The sequence below is a fragment of the Zonotrichia leucophrys genome, chromosome 1 (genome assembly GCF_028769735.1).
Source record: "Zonotrichia leucophrys gambelii isolate GWCS_2022_RI chromosome 1, RI_Zleu_2.0, whole genome shotgun sequence".
In the NCBI taxonomy this organism is placed as follows: Eukaryota; Metazoa; Chordata; class Aves; order Passeriformes; family Passerellidae; genus Zonotrichia; species Zonotrichia leucophrys.
Genome location: NC_088169.1, coordinates 87,779,449 through 87,794,193, shown reverse-complemented (window position 1 = coordinate 87,794,193; position 14,745 = coordinate 87,779,449). Strand labels below are relative to the sequence as shown.

At 51.3% G+C, this 14,745-nt stretch overlaps 2 protein-coding genes across 2 annotated transcripts; one reads left to right on the top strand and one right to left on the bottom strand.

The window, feature by feature from the left end:
* Positions 1 to 1,012: 1,012 nt before the first annotated feature.
* On the bottom strand, positions 1,013 to 4,011 carry LOC135442501 (C-type lectin domain family 4 member E-like). Its single transcript, XM_064702370.1, has 6 exons — positions 3,975 to 4,011; positions 3,512 to 3,607; positions 2,973 to 3,065; positions 1,795 to 1,946; positions 1,442 to 1,572; positions 1,013 to 1,172 (listed from the first exon to the last, which is right to left on the bottom strand). The coding sequence occupies exons 1-6, from the start codon at positions 4,009 to 4,011 to the stop codon at positions 1,013 to 1,015; spliced, it is 669 nt and encodes a 222-aa protein (XP_064558440.1).
* A 2,297-nt stretch (positions 4,012 to 6,308) lies between these two features.
* On the top strand, positions 6,309 to 10,307 carry LOC135441432 (C-type lectin domain family 4 member E-like). Its single transcript, XM_064701012.1, has 6 exons — positions 6,309 to 6,348; positions 7,264 to 7,365; positions 8,397 to 8,504; positions 8,828 to 8,979; positions 9,211 to 9,338; positions 9,750 to 10,307. The coding sequence occupies exons 1-6, from the start codon at positions 6,309 to 6,311 to the stop codon at positions 9,892 to 9,894; spliced, it is 675 nt and encodes a 224-aa protein (XP_064557082.1). The 3' UTR covers positions 9,895 to 10,307.
* The last annotated feature ends 4,438 nt before the right edge of the window (positions 10,308 to 14,745 follow it).

Genomic DNA, 14,745 nt, shown 5'->3' with positions numbered 1-14,745 from the left:
AAAATCACCCAGAACTGATTTTTCAGGTTGTATTTTTAGTTCCAAACTGGAAACGCCCAGCTCCTCAAAGAATATAGATAGCATTGATGAAAGGGAGGAACATACAGACTGGAATTTGGGAAATTTTAAGGAAGCCGAACATTGCTCAAGATTTCTGTGTATCTCATTTGCAGTGATGCCTCTGATAGAGGTCTTCCACCCTTCTCTCTGATTAGAAATTTCTCCTTAGGGGACTCTGGCTTTTTTCCTTCTTGTAACATTTAATTGCTTTCTCTCCCCTTTATTGCTATGCCTCGTCCTGCCACATCTCAGCAGAATCTCCAACATCCTTCGTTTTTTCTGGGCAAACTGCCTGGCACTGAATAATACACAGCCTGCTCTGTTTCTGTCTTCACAAATGATTCTCCAAAGTGTTCAGGACCTTCCTCACATGCTCTACAGATGAACATTACATTGTTCCTGCTCCCAGCCGGTCCAGCACACTCAACAATATTCTCATCTACAGATGCTGAACACATTGAAAAGTTAAAACCGCTGTGTTCAGAGGCTGGACTGTGGGAATCATGTCACACATCCTCACGCAAAGAGCAGTATTAACATTTAATAAATTAATATTTATTAATTTTTTTTTAAACTAATCAACACACAATGTGCTGAAGGAGAAGGAAACACTACAGCCATGAAAAATTTTCCCCTTCAGAGGAGGGACAAGGATACTCCACTGAATGCTCTTCTTTCAAATTCTGCTCCAGTGATTTGAAGGACAAGTATCCTTTCATGAAACAGTGATGGTCTTTTCCACATCATTGAGATATTGTCTGGATCAGGAGTCAAGGAAAGTGATAGAGAATTAGGACCCTTGTTTCTGAAGGAGGAGAGTAGAAAGGTTCACAGTAGGTCATTGACATCAGCCTGAGCTATTTCATCCAGAACTGATCTCCAGCTTGTAGAGGGATGAAGGGGCACAGGCTGGGAACTAAGGTACTTTGAAAATTGGATTTTATGTCCTTTCTCAGAGAAGTTTGACTGCCTGTTCACAAATTCGATAGCAACTTGTGATGCAAAGGACATTATTCCAGTTACTGTAAGTGTTGGGGTCTGTCTTTCCCTTGACATGAATTGCAGCACATTTTTCTGCAAAGAGTAAATTGGGCTCCCCAGGCTTCCAGAACCTGTAAAAGAAAGTTCCTTTATTGGAAATGCACTAGCATGACAGTGGATGTGGGGTCACCTTAAACACTTGTGGAAGAGAAAAGGAAAGTCACTGTGACAGAAATCAGGAGCCATAGTTTTGAATAGAAATTTATGCAAGTTTTCTGACTTGCAGAGCAGCTGAAGACAGAAACCCCACTCTGACAAATACCTGCCTTACACAATATATTGGTCACTTGGACTGAGGGCATGAATATTAGGGCTCTCCTCACTCCACCAGGATACTCACGTGGCTGTACTCTCATATGGAGTCTGATCCACCCACTGCCACTTCCCAGTTTTGTAAGCAGCTAAACCTATGTAGTATTTTGTTTCATAGAGGCTAGTAGCTTTTTCTTTTGTCAAATTGAAGAGGAACTCCTGGAAAAAAAGCACAATGTCCATGAGGGGCAGGACTGAGCAGAGAGAGGCATCAGGAATCCCCATGATGTGGGGCTGGTGGCAGAGGGGGCTGGTGCTGCAGAGGTGCAGACAGGACCTTCCCCCTCCCCTGCAGGACAAGGAGGGCTCTGAGTCCCCTCCAGGGCCCAGCACTGTGGCTCTGCCTGCTGGGTCCCTCTCTCTGGGGCCCTGTGCACTCACCTGCTCTGCCTTGCTGGTGATCACCACCAGCTGGGAGCCCATCCCAGTGCAGTTCTGTGCACTGTCATACCATGTCATCATGTCAGGGGACAGGAAATAGCAGCTTCCTTGAAACCTTCTCCAGCCCTTTGGGCAGCACATCCAGCCATCCACTATGGGGGAAAAAAAATCCTGCTTTTGAACAAGAAGTGCTGCCCTTCATGGCTGTGAGTTCAATGTAGGGTCCCAGGTGTTAGGAATGTGGTTTGGTCCCAAAGCCTGGACAGAGATAAATGCTCTTTTCTGCTCTCCACAAGTAAAGCTGTCAGCAGCCTGTCACAAGACCCCTGCCTGAAGGGGCCTCTTCCCTTTCTCTCTCTGTCCTGCCATGTCCATGCAACCTCTCTTTGGTGAGAGACATGGTTTCTGCCTTACCCTTCCTGAGGAAGCAAGATGAGAAGTAGCTGGTTTGTGCTTTTCTAGAAACACTTCCATCAGAGAAGAGCTGTCCAAGCTCTCAGCTCATGCAGATTCAGAGCCTGCTCCAACAGCCTTGCTGCCACCACAGGCAGTTCCTTACACAGCCAGCTTATCCAAGTGACCTGCCTTATGCTCAGAGATTCAAACGGTGGATTAAAAGCTACAGATGTGTTCCCACAAAGGTCATGGCTGCATGAGAAGGGATCTCTTACCTGAGTTTGAGAACTTGCACTACCAGCATTCCAGCACTCCATATTACCATCACTTCATGTGGGACTGCAGCTCAGCTCCCCAGCTATTCTGAGCTAAAAATCATCCTCCCTCCTCTGTCCCCCACACTGACCATCATGCTTGTGTGAACAGGCAGTGAGCCAGCACAGGAAGTGGAGCTGGATTGAACCAGCCCGTATAAAAGCACTTGCATCTAGATAAGTCGACTTGACTTGCAATAGAGGGTTTGTGTGAGGGGAAGAGTAGGAAGGTTGGTCAAATGCAGGTATGGAATGACCCACCCTCTTTCACTGACCTGGAGCATGTTTTCATAGCATTCTTACTAAAGATGTACAATAGAGTGTCTTACCTCAATTCCACAGATTCCTTCCTTCAAACAATCCACTTGTGACTGACAGTAATATTCCCCACCTCGAAGGTTGAGGGGAAACCAAACAAAATGTTGGTGAAGTCCTTTTGTTACTTATGAGGCTCTCAGCATCACTCACCTTTCTCTGCAGAACTGCTGGGGACACAGAACCACTCAGTAGAGTTCTGGAGGAGAATCTTGTAATGGCCAGAGCTTCCATCAAGTAAGGCCACTGAGAAGAGAGGAGAGCAAAGCAAAGTGCTATTGTCATCCTTTTCATCTCGTGCATGAGCAACCTGTGCTATCCTCTAACTTCTGCTTTGGAGCCCCAACACAGACTGTTTAGTAACAAGCTATGAAATCTGGATTGAGCAACAAGGTGAGAACAGCAGGCCACTTCTCCCACTACCAGTCATTCCTTCTCTCAGAAGAGCTTGTCTCATCTCAGTTGTCTGAGAGACACACTAGCCCAGATAACAAACCCACATTAGAAATCTTCTGAGGAAAGGATGAGGAAAAGGACACAGAAGTCATGGGATAAGCCAATAAGACTAGACAGGCCTGTTTTGGTGAAAGGCATTTGCCTGCCTGGAAGAGGGACTAGGATATGGGCTTTCAGCAAAAAAGCAGTCACTTGAGCCCTTAATGTTGAGGAAATTAAGACACCCTGGAACTCACCAAGGCAGATGGTCACAAAGGCAGCTTTGATTGCAAGGGCCAAAATAAGGAAGACCCAGATGTTCAGCCAGGAGCAGCCTCTCTCTTCTGCTGGGGCTGGAAAACACAAAGCAAGAGTGAGCATGTCCCAGCCCAGAGTTAGGAGCAGGATAACCCAGGGGGCTCTGTTCCCCAGCACCCTTCTTCCAAGCACTGGGAGCCCCTCAGGTGCTGGAAGCAGGTCCTGCTGCCTGTCCCTAGCAGTGGCTCAGAGCCACAGAGTACAGGAGCACAGGGGCTGCCCTGAGGCTCTAGGAAAAGCTCATTCTGCCAGCCTGCCCACTGCCCTCATCTCTTGCTTTGCTCTTGCCCTGAGCCCCATCTCCTGGTGCCCACTGCACCATGCCCAGGATGCATCCCCGCCCTGCCTTTCCCCCAGCCCCTGTGGCAGGAGGACAGAAAGCAAGGAAGGTTTGGGGGTTACCTGCACTTCCAGGACTGACTCTCCCTTGGTCATTCATCATCTCTGCAGGAGGATCACTCTTCTCCAAGGGTCCCTGCTACCAGTGTGGGCACAAACAGCCTTCCTCCTGCACAGGGCACCTCCCACTCTGGTGTACCCCAAAGCACATGGACATTGGGAAATTTTCATAATTTCCCTGCCAGGACATTTCACAAGATGGTCATTGCACAACACAAAGTCACCAAGACAAAGGAAAGCAGATGAAGGACAGCATCAGTGCAGCTCACACAACCTCCCTTTGCCCAGCCTCGGGCACTTGCACAGGGCATCCATGGCCTTCCCTCTCTGCAGCCTGCTCTCTCCTGCTGAGGCTCCATGTGTGTGACAGTACATACACGGGCAGGTGTATTTGTCATTGGCTAGCAAAGGGTTAAACCCAGCGAGTACAGCCTGCCAAAGGGAACCAAAAACGAGAGGAAAGCAGATCTGTGACTGAGTCTGGGCAGTGACCATTGGCATCCTGAGCCCAGAAACCCTGAGCACAACAGAGAACTTGTGACACTGGTTTGGTCTCATTGCATTGAGGGGAGCTGGGGCTTTGAGCAAAGGGGTTCAGGATGACCTGGCACTGAGGGGCAGAAGGATCACTTGGCAGTGCCAGAGTCCATGTGCATGACAGATCATGAAGCCTCACTTGGTTGTGTCCGCAAATGCTGCAGACATACGTGGAACAGACTGAGATGTTCCATCAGCTGGTTTCTCCCTGTGGAGAGCAATGCATGGGTGCAGAGAGACAGGAATAGGAGAGCTCACAGCAACAGCACAGGCATTTCAGCTGAGGCATCACAAGACCAGGGTACAGAACTGCTTACAAGGGAGGACACGCCTGAGCTCTCTGTAGAAGACATCCCCTGATTCTGTTATTTTGTGCACAACAGGCTGCAGGCAGGGTCACAGCCTACATTTCTAAACATCTCTATGTAAGCAGTGTTCACAAGCTCTCACTCCACAGAAAAACACATTCCCAAGACTTGTGCAACCTCCAGCATCCCACCAGCCATGCAGGAAATGCAGCTGCAAGAGCACATCCCCTTTGTGGGAGCAGGGCTTCCCCTGGTTCCACACACTTGCTGCTGGAGATGTGGGGTTCCTGAGAATCCACAGCTCTCCCAGCAGCCTGTGAAGCACAGGTGAAAGCACAGGGTCACACTGTCACTCTGCAGAACTGTGGGTGTGTGCCTGCTGCTCCCTTCAGTGCCATCGGCGAGGTCACCCACAGCACTCAACTGCCAGGGAGCTTCTTGCACACAGAGGTGGCCAAGCTGCAGAGCTATGGGGGAAAGTGAAACTCCCATAGTTGCATGGGCACTGGTGAAGCCACACCTTGAGTATTGTGTCCAGTTCTGGGCCCCTCAATTTAGGAGGGATGTTAAGCTATGAGCTCTCCTATTCTGTGTCTCTGCACCCATGCATTCCTCTCCACAGGGAGAAACCGGCTGATGGAACAAGAGCAAAAGCTGTGTTTCCATCTCAGTCCATTCAGAGGACATTGGGATCCAGTCGGGATCCTTTATCCTTAGAGATATCCTTGGGAATATGAGGCTGCTGGACTTGAACCCAGATCTCCTTGAGAACTGCTAGAACCGCCATGTAGGGCTTCAGCTTTTGTAGTCATAACCAAGGCAAAATTCCTGATCTGGCATGCAAAGGGACTCCAGCACCATGCAATCATCCTTTCTGTCCTCCAGCCCCACAAAGAAGGCATAGTGAAGGCACTGCCCAAAGCTCCATCCATGTTTCTAAAGGAAATAGTTAAAAAGTGTATTGGGAAATTCTCTTCTGTTCTCAGGATGTCAATGATCACTGCCCAGACTCAGTCACAGATCTGCTTTCCTCTCGTGGTTCCCTTTGGCAGGCTGTGCTCGCTGGGTTTAACCCTTTGCTAGCCAATGCCAAACACACCTTCCCGTGTATGTACTGTCACACACATGGAGCCTCAGCAGGAGAGAGCAGGCAGCAGAGAGGGAAGGCCATGGATGCCCTGTGCAAGTGCGTGTGGCTGGGCAAAGGGAGGTTGTGTGAGGTGCAGTGATGCTGTCCTTCATCTGTTTTCCCTTGCCTTCATGAGATTGTGTGTTGCAATGATTCTTGTGTGAAATGCCCTGGCAGGGAAATGATGGAAGTTCCTCAATCTCCTGTGCTGTGGGTACACCCAGGATATGGCTTGTTTAGGCCACCAGCTTAAGGCCTTTGGAGGCTCCTCAGCAGAGTGGGAGGTGCCCTGTGCAGGAGGAAGGCTGTTTGTGCCCACACTGGTAGCAGGGACCCTTGGAGAAGTGTGATCCTTCTGCAGAGATGATGAACGGCCAAGGGAGAGTCAGTCCAGGAAGTGCAGGTAACCCCCAAACCTTCCTTGCTTTCTGTCCTCCTGCCACAGGGGCTGGGGGAAAGGCAGGGCTGGGATGGATCCAGGGCATGGTGCAGTGGGCACCAGGAGATGGGGCTCAGGGCAAGAGCAATGCAAGAGATGAGGGCAGTGGGCAGTGGGCAGTGGGCAGGCTGGCAGATTGAGCTTTTCCTAGAGCCAGGGGAAAATGGAAGTGCAGGCAGAGCGTGCACTGCTATTCCCTTCAGTGCTGTGTCTGTAAACAATGGGGCTGAAGGGGGCTGTCCTTCTGTCATTGCCCTGCTAAAGCTCTTTGCATCACTCTGAGCACAAGTCCCGGCTCCCATCTCTGCTGTCTCCAAGGACACCCCAGCCAGGGCTCCCCAAGAGCTCCCAAGTGCCTTTTCCCCCTGTGGAAACAATCCCTCTGTGGGTCTGGCTGTGCACACCCTGAGCTGGGCACTCACTGATTTGGGGGACTGTGCCACTGCAGAAAGGGGCTGATGGGACAGAGGCAAAATGCAGGGAGTGAGAGAAAGAAGCTCTAAAGAGAGAGGAAGAGGAGGGAGAGCCACAAAGAGCATTCATATATAGACAGGGGTAATGGAAAGCAACATGGAAGATGTGTTGAGGAGAAAGGAGGTCTGACAGGAGAAAGGGGGAGTGAGGGTTGGGCAGAATGCAGGCAGGTCTTGTGATAAACAGGGAAATAGAAAAGCAGCCCCAGGGCAGCCCCTGTGCTCCTGTACTCTGTGGCTCTGAGCCACTGCCAGGGACAGGCAAGCAGGACCTGCTTCCAGCACCTGAGGGGCTCCCAGTGCTTGGAAGAAGGGAGCAGCAGGGTGCTGGGGAACAGAGCCCCCTGGGTTATCCTGCTCCTAACTCTGGGCTGGGACATGCTCACTCTTGCTTTGTGTTTTTCAGCCCCAGCAGAAGAGAGAGGCTGCTCCTGGCTGAACATTTGGGTCTTCCTTATTTTGGCCCTTGCAATCAAAGCTGCCATTGGGACCTTTTGCCTCTGGCTTGGTGAGTTCCAGGGTATCTTAATTCCCTTGGGATGAAAGGCTCAGGGGGCTGCCCTTGGTCTGGTGCGAAACCCACATCCGAGTGCCTCTGCCAGCAGGTAAATTGCCTGTGGCAAAATTAGAAAATGTGCTCTGCCAGACATGATCCTTTTTGATCCCTACAGGGATGAACAGCTCCACAGCAGGTCAGATCCCTCAGCTGAACTAAACCACAAGCCATCTCTCTTCTCATCCTTTATCATTGGGTAGCGACCAAGTCACCTTTATTGGCAATGGGAGTGCTCAGCCAGGCATTGCCCATCTCCTCTGAGCCTTCCTCCATTACAGCAATTCACTCATCAGGCACTGGAGCCACCGGGATTCTCCTGCTCATCTGTGAAAATATTTCTAAATTAAACAATCAAAGAAAATAGGCATCTGGATTGTTGAGCACACCCTGATCGGCTCCTAATCCATACTCCTGATGAGGGTCTGGGTTCCTAGGAAGTCCTTGGGATTGTGGCTGTGGCCTGTCACCAAGAGTGCATTATTCCCCACACAGTGGAGCCAGTAAGTCCTAGGGGTTTATGGTGCTGCACCCTGGTTTCAGGAGCTGCAGCTGTAAGTGATTCCCTTCACCTGCACTGGGTGTTGCTGATGGAACAGGCCCAGCTGAGGGTGGCTCCCCCAGGGGCCTGTTGCTGTGTAGCTGAGGAAGAGACAGAGGGTGACAAGGAGAGGCTGCTTTGTAGTCTGGCAGCTGGGCTGTGGGTGCATGGCAGAGTGGCTGTGGCTGGGAGGGCTCCCTCCTGCCGTGTGTGTGGCATGTCCCCAGAGGGATGTGCTTCCAGGGGTCCCTCTGCTGTCTCACTTGGAAGGCACAGGGCTCTTTCTGGCTGGGAAGGAGCTGTGCCCCTGGGGTGGGCCAGGAGAGGTGACAGCTGGGAGCGTGCTTGCTGGGGAAATGGTGGAAGGAGAGTGCAGGGGCCAGAGATGCTGTGTGAGGAGCTGGGAGCAAGGGCTAATCCTGCTGCCTTTCCTGTCCCTTTGCAGTGGTTCCCTTCTGCCACAGCAGTGACCAGCCCTCAGCCCTGCAGCAGCAGGAGTTCTCCAAGCAGTTCTCGGAGTGGGAGTGCGGCTCAGCGGTGCCACAAGGCACAGGTCAGTATCCCAATGTCCCCTCTTCCTTGGGGCCAAGGGCCTCAAGGGGCTGTGCCAGGGCAGGTCAAAGCACATCCCCAAAGGAACTTTGCAGAGCCCTGAGATGCCCTTACAAGGATTACCCTGGCTTTGGGTACACAAGGCTCACTGGTCACACCCCAAAGGAATGGGAAGGAATGTCTGAACTATCCCTGTTTGTTCAAGCACTTTCTGTCAGGAAAAGTCACTGAGCAGGACATGAGCACTGTCCCTGGAAAACCTGGATGTCTGCAATCACCATCTCTTGTGAGTAGCCTGCATCTGTCTGTCCTCTCTCTGCACAGACCGAGGCTGGACGTGCTGCCCAAAGGGCTGGAGAAGGTTTCAAGGAAGCTGCTATTTCCTGTCCACTGACATGATGTCATGGGATGACAGTGCACAGAACTGCACTGGGATGGGCTCCCAGCTGGTAGTGATCACCAGGAAGGCAGAGCAGGTGAGTGCACAGGGCCCCAGAGAGAGGGACTCAACAGGCAGAGCCACAGTGCTGGGCCCTGGAGGGGACTCAGAGCCCTCCTTGTCCTGCAGGGGAGGGGGAAGGTCCTGTCTGCACCTCTGCAGCACCAGCCCCCTCTGCCACCGGCCCCACATCATGGGGATTCCTGATGCCTCTCTCTGCTCAGTCCTGCCCCTCATGGACCTTGTGCTCTCTCTCTCTGATTGCCAGGTATTCCTCTCTGAGCTGATAAGGCAATCTAAAGAACCTAAACGAGACAATTCATATATCGGACTGTTTGCAGAGAAGGAGGGCCAGTGGCAGTGGGTGGACAAGACTCCCTACAATGTGACAGCAGCGTGAGTATTTCTGCAAGAAGAGTGTTTGGTGTGATTCCTGGTAGGGAAAGAAAGTAGAGTAGACATGAAGGTGCCTGTGGGTGAAACAGAAGGAGATGTCGCAAACTTTCCCTGGAGTCCAGCACGGGCCTCTGCTGGGAGTGAGGCGCAGGGGGGGAGTGGTGGTGATGAGTTGCCCCCAGCAGGATGGAGCAGGGCCCTGTTGTGCTGCAAGGCTGTAGGAAGGAGGCAGGTTTCCATGTGCCACTGGAGCCAGTGGGATATGGAGTGGGAGGAAGGGCACTGCTTCAGTCCATGAATCAGCATTGGGAATTTGTATCTCTTGCCTTCAAGTCTTGCATCCCACTGTGGCCTTTTCCTGCAGGGCCTTACAGTGGGCACTGGGGAGTAACAAGCCTGTCTGTGTCCCAGGTTCTGGCCAAAAGGAGAACCAAGTGAAGGCTATGATGAGAATTGCGTTATAATCTACAGGGATACTGAACTACCCAACAACTGGAATAGTGTCAGATGTTTGAACTATCATCGAATTTGTGAAGCTGCAGCAGTAACTGTGTGATGGAAATAAACCTGTCCTGAGTAAAGCTGGGAGCTCAGCAAGGAGCTGGGAACAGCTCTGGCTGTGCTGGGAAGGGTGGGGAGCTCTGACACATCTTCACTGTGTGGGGTGGGACCACGTGTGTGGAAATGAAATGAGCTTTGTCCAGCATCCCCAGTGCATGTGCTGGCTCAGGGAACACAGGGAGGCTCAGGCTCTTTGGAGCAGCTCCTGTGTTCTTGAGTCCTCTTCTCTCTGTGTGGGTCCAGCATCCTCCCCCTGAAAAGAGATGGACTTCTCCAAGAGGAAGACAGAAGAATGGAAGAGAGATATCCCGAGATTCAATGTCCTCTGTCTCCTTGAGCAGAGCTGTTTGCTTTTTGTTGAGTCACACACAAAATATCCTCTAGCTGTACTGGTTTTGCTGAACAAATTCTGAAATCTCAGACAAGAGAAAATACAGTATCAGACCAATGAAGAAAGGCCCTGTGCTCTGTGTTCATATCTCTCTATCCTTTGCCATCTCTAGGCTGTGGGGAAATAGTCCACAAACCATGGAATAGTTTGGGCTGGAAGAGACTTTTAAGGATAGTCTAGTTTCAAGTCCCCTGGATCATGGGCAGGGACCCCTTCCTCTGGACCAGATTGCTCATATCCCCATCCAGCCTGGCCTTGAACATATTAGAGTTGGGATACATCTCCTATGGGAAACTGGTTCCCTTGCCTCACCACCTCACTTTCCTAAATATTAGGAAGGAACCACTACTCCTCCCTAATATTTAATCAAAACCTGCCCTCTCTCAGTTTAAAGCCATTCCCCTTTGTTCTATAACAATGTCCTTGTGTACAAATTCCCTCTCTGCAAGGCCATTTCCACTGCTGTAGTATTGACACTGGCAGGGATTTGACTTCATTCCACAGGATATAGTCAATAACACAAGCAAAAGTGGAGAAGTGTCACAGGCAGCTGTGAGAAAGCAGTTGTCAGCAGAGACTTGTGGTTTTACCAGAGAACTGGAGAAGCACTGTGCTGCAAATATCCTCCCTTCCCTTTCTCAGTGTCCTGGTCCTCTCCAGGTTCCCAGTGCAGATGTGTGTTTTATGCAGAACTAACTCCTTCTCTGATGCCACTTGAGTTGATGTCCCTTGGTGTCCTGTGGTGGAAAAATGACCAGCAATCTCTTCAGGGCCTCTTTGGGCCTGAGATGCTTCTCCCCTGCTCCCATTGCTTTCTTCCCAGTTCCAAGCCTTACCTTTCCTCACAAGTCCTACTTAAGCTGTTTCTTGACACTATTTTCTCTCTCTTTGCCTCAGCCTACTCTCATTCCCTGCTGGCTCTGCCTAAGCCCAGTTCTCTGGCTGAGTGCACAATACAACTCCCTTCAGCCCCCCTAGGTCACACATCTAGACCAGAGTCAGTGTGCCTCCCCTGGAGACCCACTGCCAGAAAGCCCTTCTGGTTTTGGGACTCTTATGGGGGTCAAGCTTGTCCCTGCAAAGCAGCATTTTATCCACTTGCCTCAGAGTTGATTTGCATGTTGACTTTCTTCTCCACTGTGTATTTGCATGCATCTGCCTTCCAGGCATGTGTTCTCTGGTTTGAGTTAATTTCTCTAGTTCCCACATCACTTGTCCTCCCAGCTTTTCTCCTGGCTTGTCCCTTCTCATGTGTTCACGGCAAATTCTGCTCTTTGACTTGTTGTTACCTTTTCCTCCCCATGGGCTCTGACTTTGCATTAGTGGAATGAAATAGCCCCTGCTTTGCCTCCTTCTGAACCCAGCCTGAATAACAGGATAGGGAGCAAAAGAAACACAGCGGGGCTCCACTTTGGTGATCCAGCTGTGTCCTCTCACTTCATGGAATGGCTCTCCATCTTCCCTGTGAGTTCTTCCTGCACAGGAGTCCTGGGCTGAGACTTTCTTTCAGGAACATACAGGAGATGAGTCCTCATGGAGCCAGCTCTGGGCTGGCCAACCAGGCTGTCATTTCAAGAATGGGTAGTGGTGACAGCACATCCTCGTGGCCCTGCAGGTGAGGGCCTCTCCCTGTGCAGCCTAGAAACCATGCCCTGCAGTGGCACAGCTTCTCCCAGCACCAGCCTGGGCTGCTGGGCTTGGGTCTGCCCACAGGGGACCTCCTTATCCAGGAGGTTTCCCACACATTTCTGGCTTTTGCCGTGCAGGATCCCCTTTAGGCCTCCCCTCTGCCATAACTCTTAGCACACAAGCAGGAAGAGGAGCACATTTCCTGTCTGCCCTCCTCCACACAAGAGCCAGCCCTGCACAGGAGGCTTAGGCCTGCTGTGATGCAGCCAGTGAAGGGGCACAGACCCTGAAGGACAGAGCTGACCAGCAGGTTCCTCTGCTGGCTGTCCACTCCTGGGCTCAGCCTGTGGTGAGCAGCAGCCCCTGCTGGGTCTGGACACGGCCCCCTCCCCTTGGCTGTAGGAAGAAGGCAGGATTCCATTCATCATGGACTGCTTCCCCTACAAACAGGGCAGGAGGAGAACAAGGGTCATTCATCCTGGGAATTTGGGATGAATCAGGATCTGGAAGAGTCTGTCTCCATGTCCCTCTGAGCCCTGAGACCCCAGGTCCTGGAGCTCATCCTTCCCTGCAAGACGTGACAAGGCCGTGGTGCAGGGTGACACCTCTCCACTTGTGGAGCCCTGGGGAGCTGGCTAATGTGAAAGGTGCAGCCTGTGCTGTAATCCTCCAGAAGGCAGCAGGACAGCAGGGCTGGAACAATCTCCCACAGCAGTGAGAGCCATTGTCTGCAAATATCTGAAGCTGAAGCATAAAATGCCTGATGGAAGAAACCTCATCCTGAGGATAATGTGAGGCCAGCAGTTACACACAGAGGGTGTTTGAGGTGGGTGTGAATGGTGCAGCCTGCATCTCCACTTGGCTGAGAGGGAATATTGTGTGGAAGACTGATGGGCTGGATGACAACCAGGGGCTTCAGGAGGGCAAACAGTGGCCAGTTTGAGCATTTGTTTGCAAGACTCCCTTGGAAGACTCCCACTCTGATGATGTGCTTCTGCACTGATTCCCTCCCAGTGGGAGCCTGTGTCCTTGCTTTCCAAGACATCTGTTCAGCCAATATGTGCGAGCACCAACTTAAGAGAGCCTCTCCAGCCCATTGTGCAGCACCTCCAGTCTCACCTGGGCAGTAATAGCAGGACACTGAGTGAACGTGCCCAAGACAGAGAGGGAATGTGGCCTTTTATCTGGAGAGTCCCCAGAGGCATGGGGACAAGGCTGGATTGTTCTCTGCCGGCTGTTCCTCAGGCAGCTGAGCACAGCACTGCCCATGTGTCCTAGTGACTGACAGTAAATTGCCAATCTCCTTGCAAAGCCAGTCTTTGCCAGGCAGGAGTAACTGACAGCAGCTTCCTAGGCCCTGACAAGGCAAATGGAGCATCTTTGGGATGGACCTCCTGCACATGAAGAGAGGCTGAGTTAGAAGTGTTCAGAGCAGAGGAGGGAGGGATGCTGCCCACTGCCTGACCATCAGTCTTCCACATAATATTCCCTCTCAGCCAAGTGGGGATGCAGGCTGCAGCATTCACACCCACCTCAAAGACCCTCTATGTGTAACTGCTGGCCTCCCATTGTCCTCAGGATGAGGTTTCCTCCATCAGGCATTTTATGCTTCAGCTTCAGATATTTGGAGATGTCACGGTTTGACGCTGGCACAATTCCAGTGCCCCCGTGAAAATATATGCTCCCTGGTGTCTAATGTGAGATGTGATCAGGAATACAGCAAAGCAGGCTCCAACTTAGGAAAAAAGAAGAAAACCTTTCTTAACCTACAACTATATATAAAAAGAAACATACACAGAACTCAGAATGAAAACCTTCCTAAAAACATTTCTTCCCCCCCCCCAAATTTCCAATACATCACAGTAGTACAAAACCTGGATTCTCAATTCAGTTACCACCCATCATATCACCAACTCTCAGTCCATCACCACCCTTTAGATAATCAATTCTCAGTTCGTCAATAACTGAGGGGTCCCTCTTGTACCACAGGCTTTTCCTGGAAACACAGTTGAAACCTCTTGTGTTTCCATGTCACACGTGGACCCACCCGGAGATCATTTGCCATCCTGACATCTTCCTTCCATGCCCAGTGCTCTCAGCACTGCACATGGACCAGAGCTGCTTCTAGGGCTCCCCTTTTAAGGATGCTTTGCCCAGTTCCAGAAAAAACAACAGTCTCTCACTTTCGGGACACCAGTCCCCCCCAAATTCACCCCCTGAGGGCCGAGGGGTCTCAAGAGCAGAGATCTTCTTCACTGAAGACAGAGGGCACCAACCATCCTTGTCACCCGTGGTCTCTTTTCATGCACTCCTTCACATAACATCACTGCACTCTCTTGGCTCCAAGCCATTGCCTCCCCCTAAATGCAGTCTCTGTGTCACAGGAAAAATGGTTCTGTCCATGGCTATACAAGAAAAGTCCAGCCAAAAGCACTCCATCACCTACTCCCTACATCATCTACGATTCTTCTCAACTTCTCTCCTGGCCCATTTCCTCTTATCTCATCTCTATCTCTCTTCTCACTCAACTCCAGGAGGATCAGCCTTTGTAAGGTTCCATCATTCAAGAAAAGGGTTAAAAATCTCAGGCTCTGCCTGCTCAGAACTCCCATGGCTGCCCTGCCGGGCACCTTCTCACCGCACCCCCTCCTTCTCCTTCTCAGCTGGCCGTGCTATCAAATTTCAAGGTGGCACAAGCCCAGGCACCAGCTCACTCTCTCTCTGCGGGGTGGCTGCCCGATGCCTCTCGGTGCTCCTCCACCCTTCCATCCTCAGGGGCCTCTTCCCCTCCCTTCTCTGTCCAAGGCCCCACCTCACCCGGCTGCA

What these genes read in the sequence shown, in the direction of transcription:
- LOC135442501 (XM_064702370.1), bottom strand. Translation starts at nt 4,011, where the DNA reads ATGAATGACCAAGGGAGAGTCAGTCCTGGAAGTGCAG. An exon ending in AGTCAGTCCTGGAAGTGCAG is followed by an intron (nt 3,608 to 3,974) that starts GTAACCCCCAAA and finishes TGTGTTTTCCAG; the next exon opens with CCCCAGCAGAAGAGAGAGGC. An exon ending in CTTTGTGACCATCTGCCTTG is followed by an intron (nt 3,066 to 3,511) that starts GTGAGTTCCAGG and finishes CTCTCTTCTCAG; the next exon opens with TGGCCTTACTTGATGGAAGC.
- LOC135441432 (XM_064701012.1), top strand. Translation starts at nt 6,309, where the DNA reads ATGATGAACGGCCAAGGGAGAGTCAGTCCAGGAAGTGCAG. An exon ending in AGCGGTGCCACAAGGCACAG is followed by an intron (nt 8,505 to 8,827) that starts GTCAGTATCCCA and finishes CTCTCTGCACAG; the next exon opens with ACCGAGGCTGGACGTGCTGC. An exon ending in CCCTACAATGTGACAGCAGC is followed by an intron (nt 9,339 to 9,749) that starts GTGAGTATTTCT and finishes TCTGTGTCCCAG; the next exon opens with GTTCTGGCCAAAAGGAGAAC.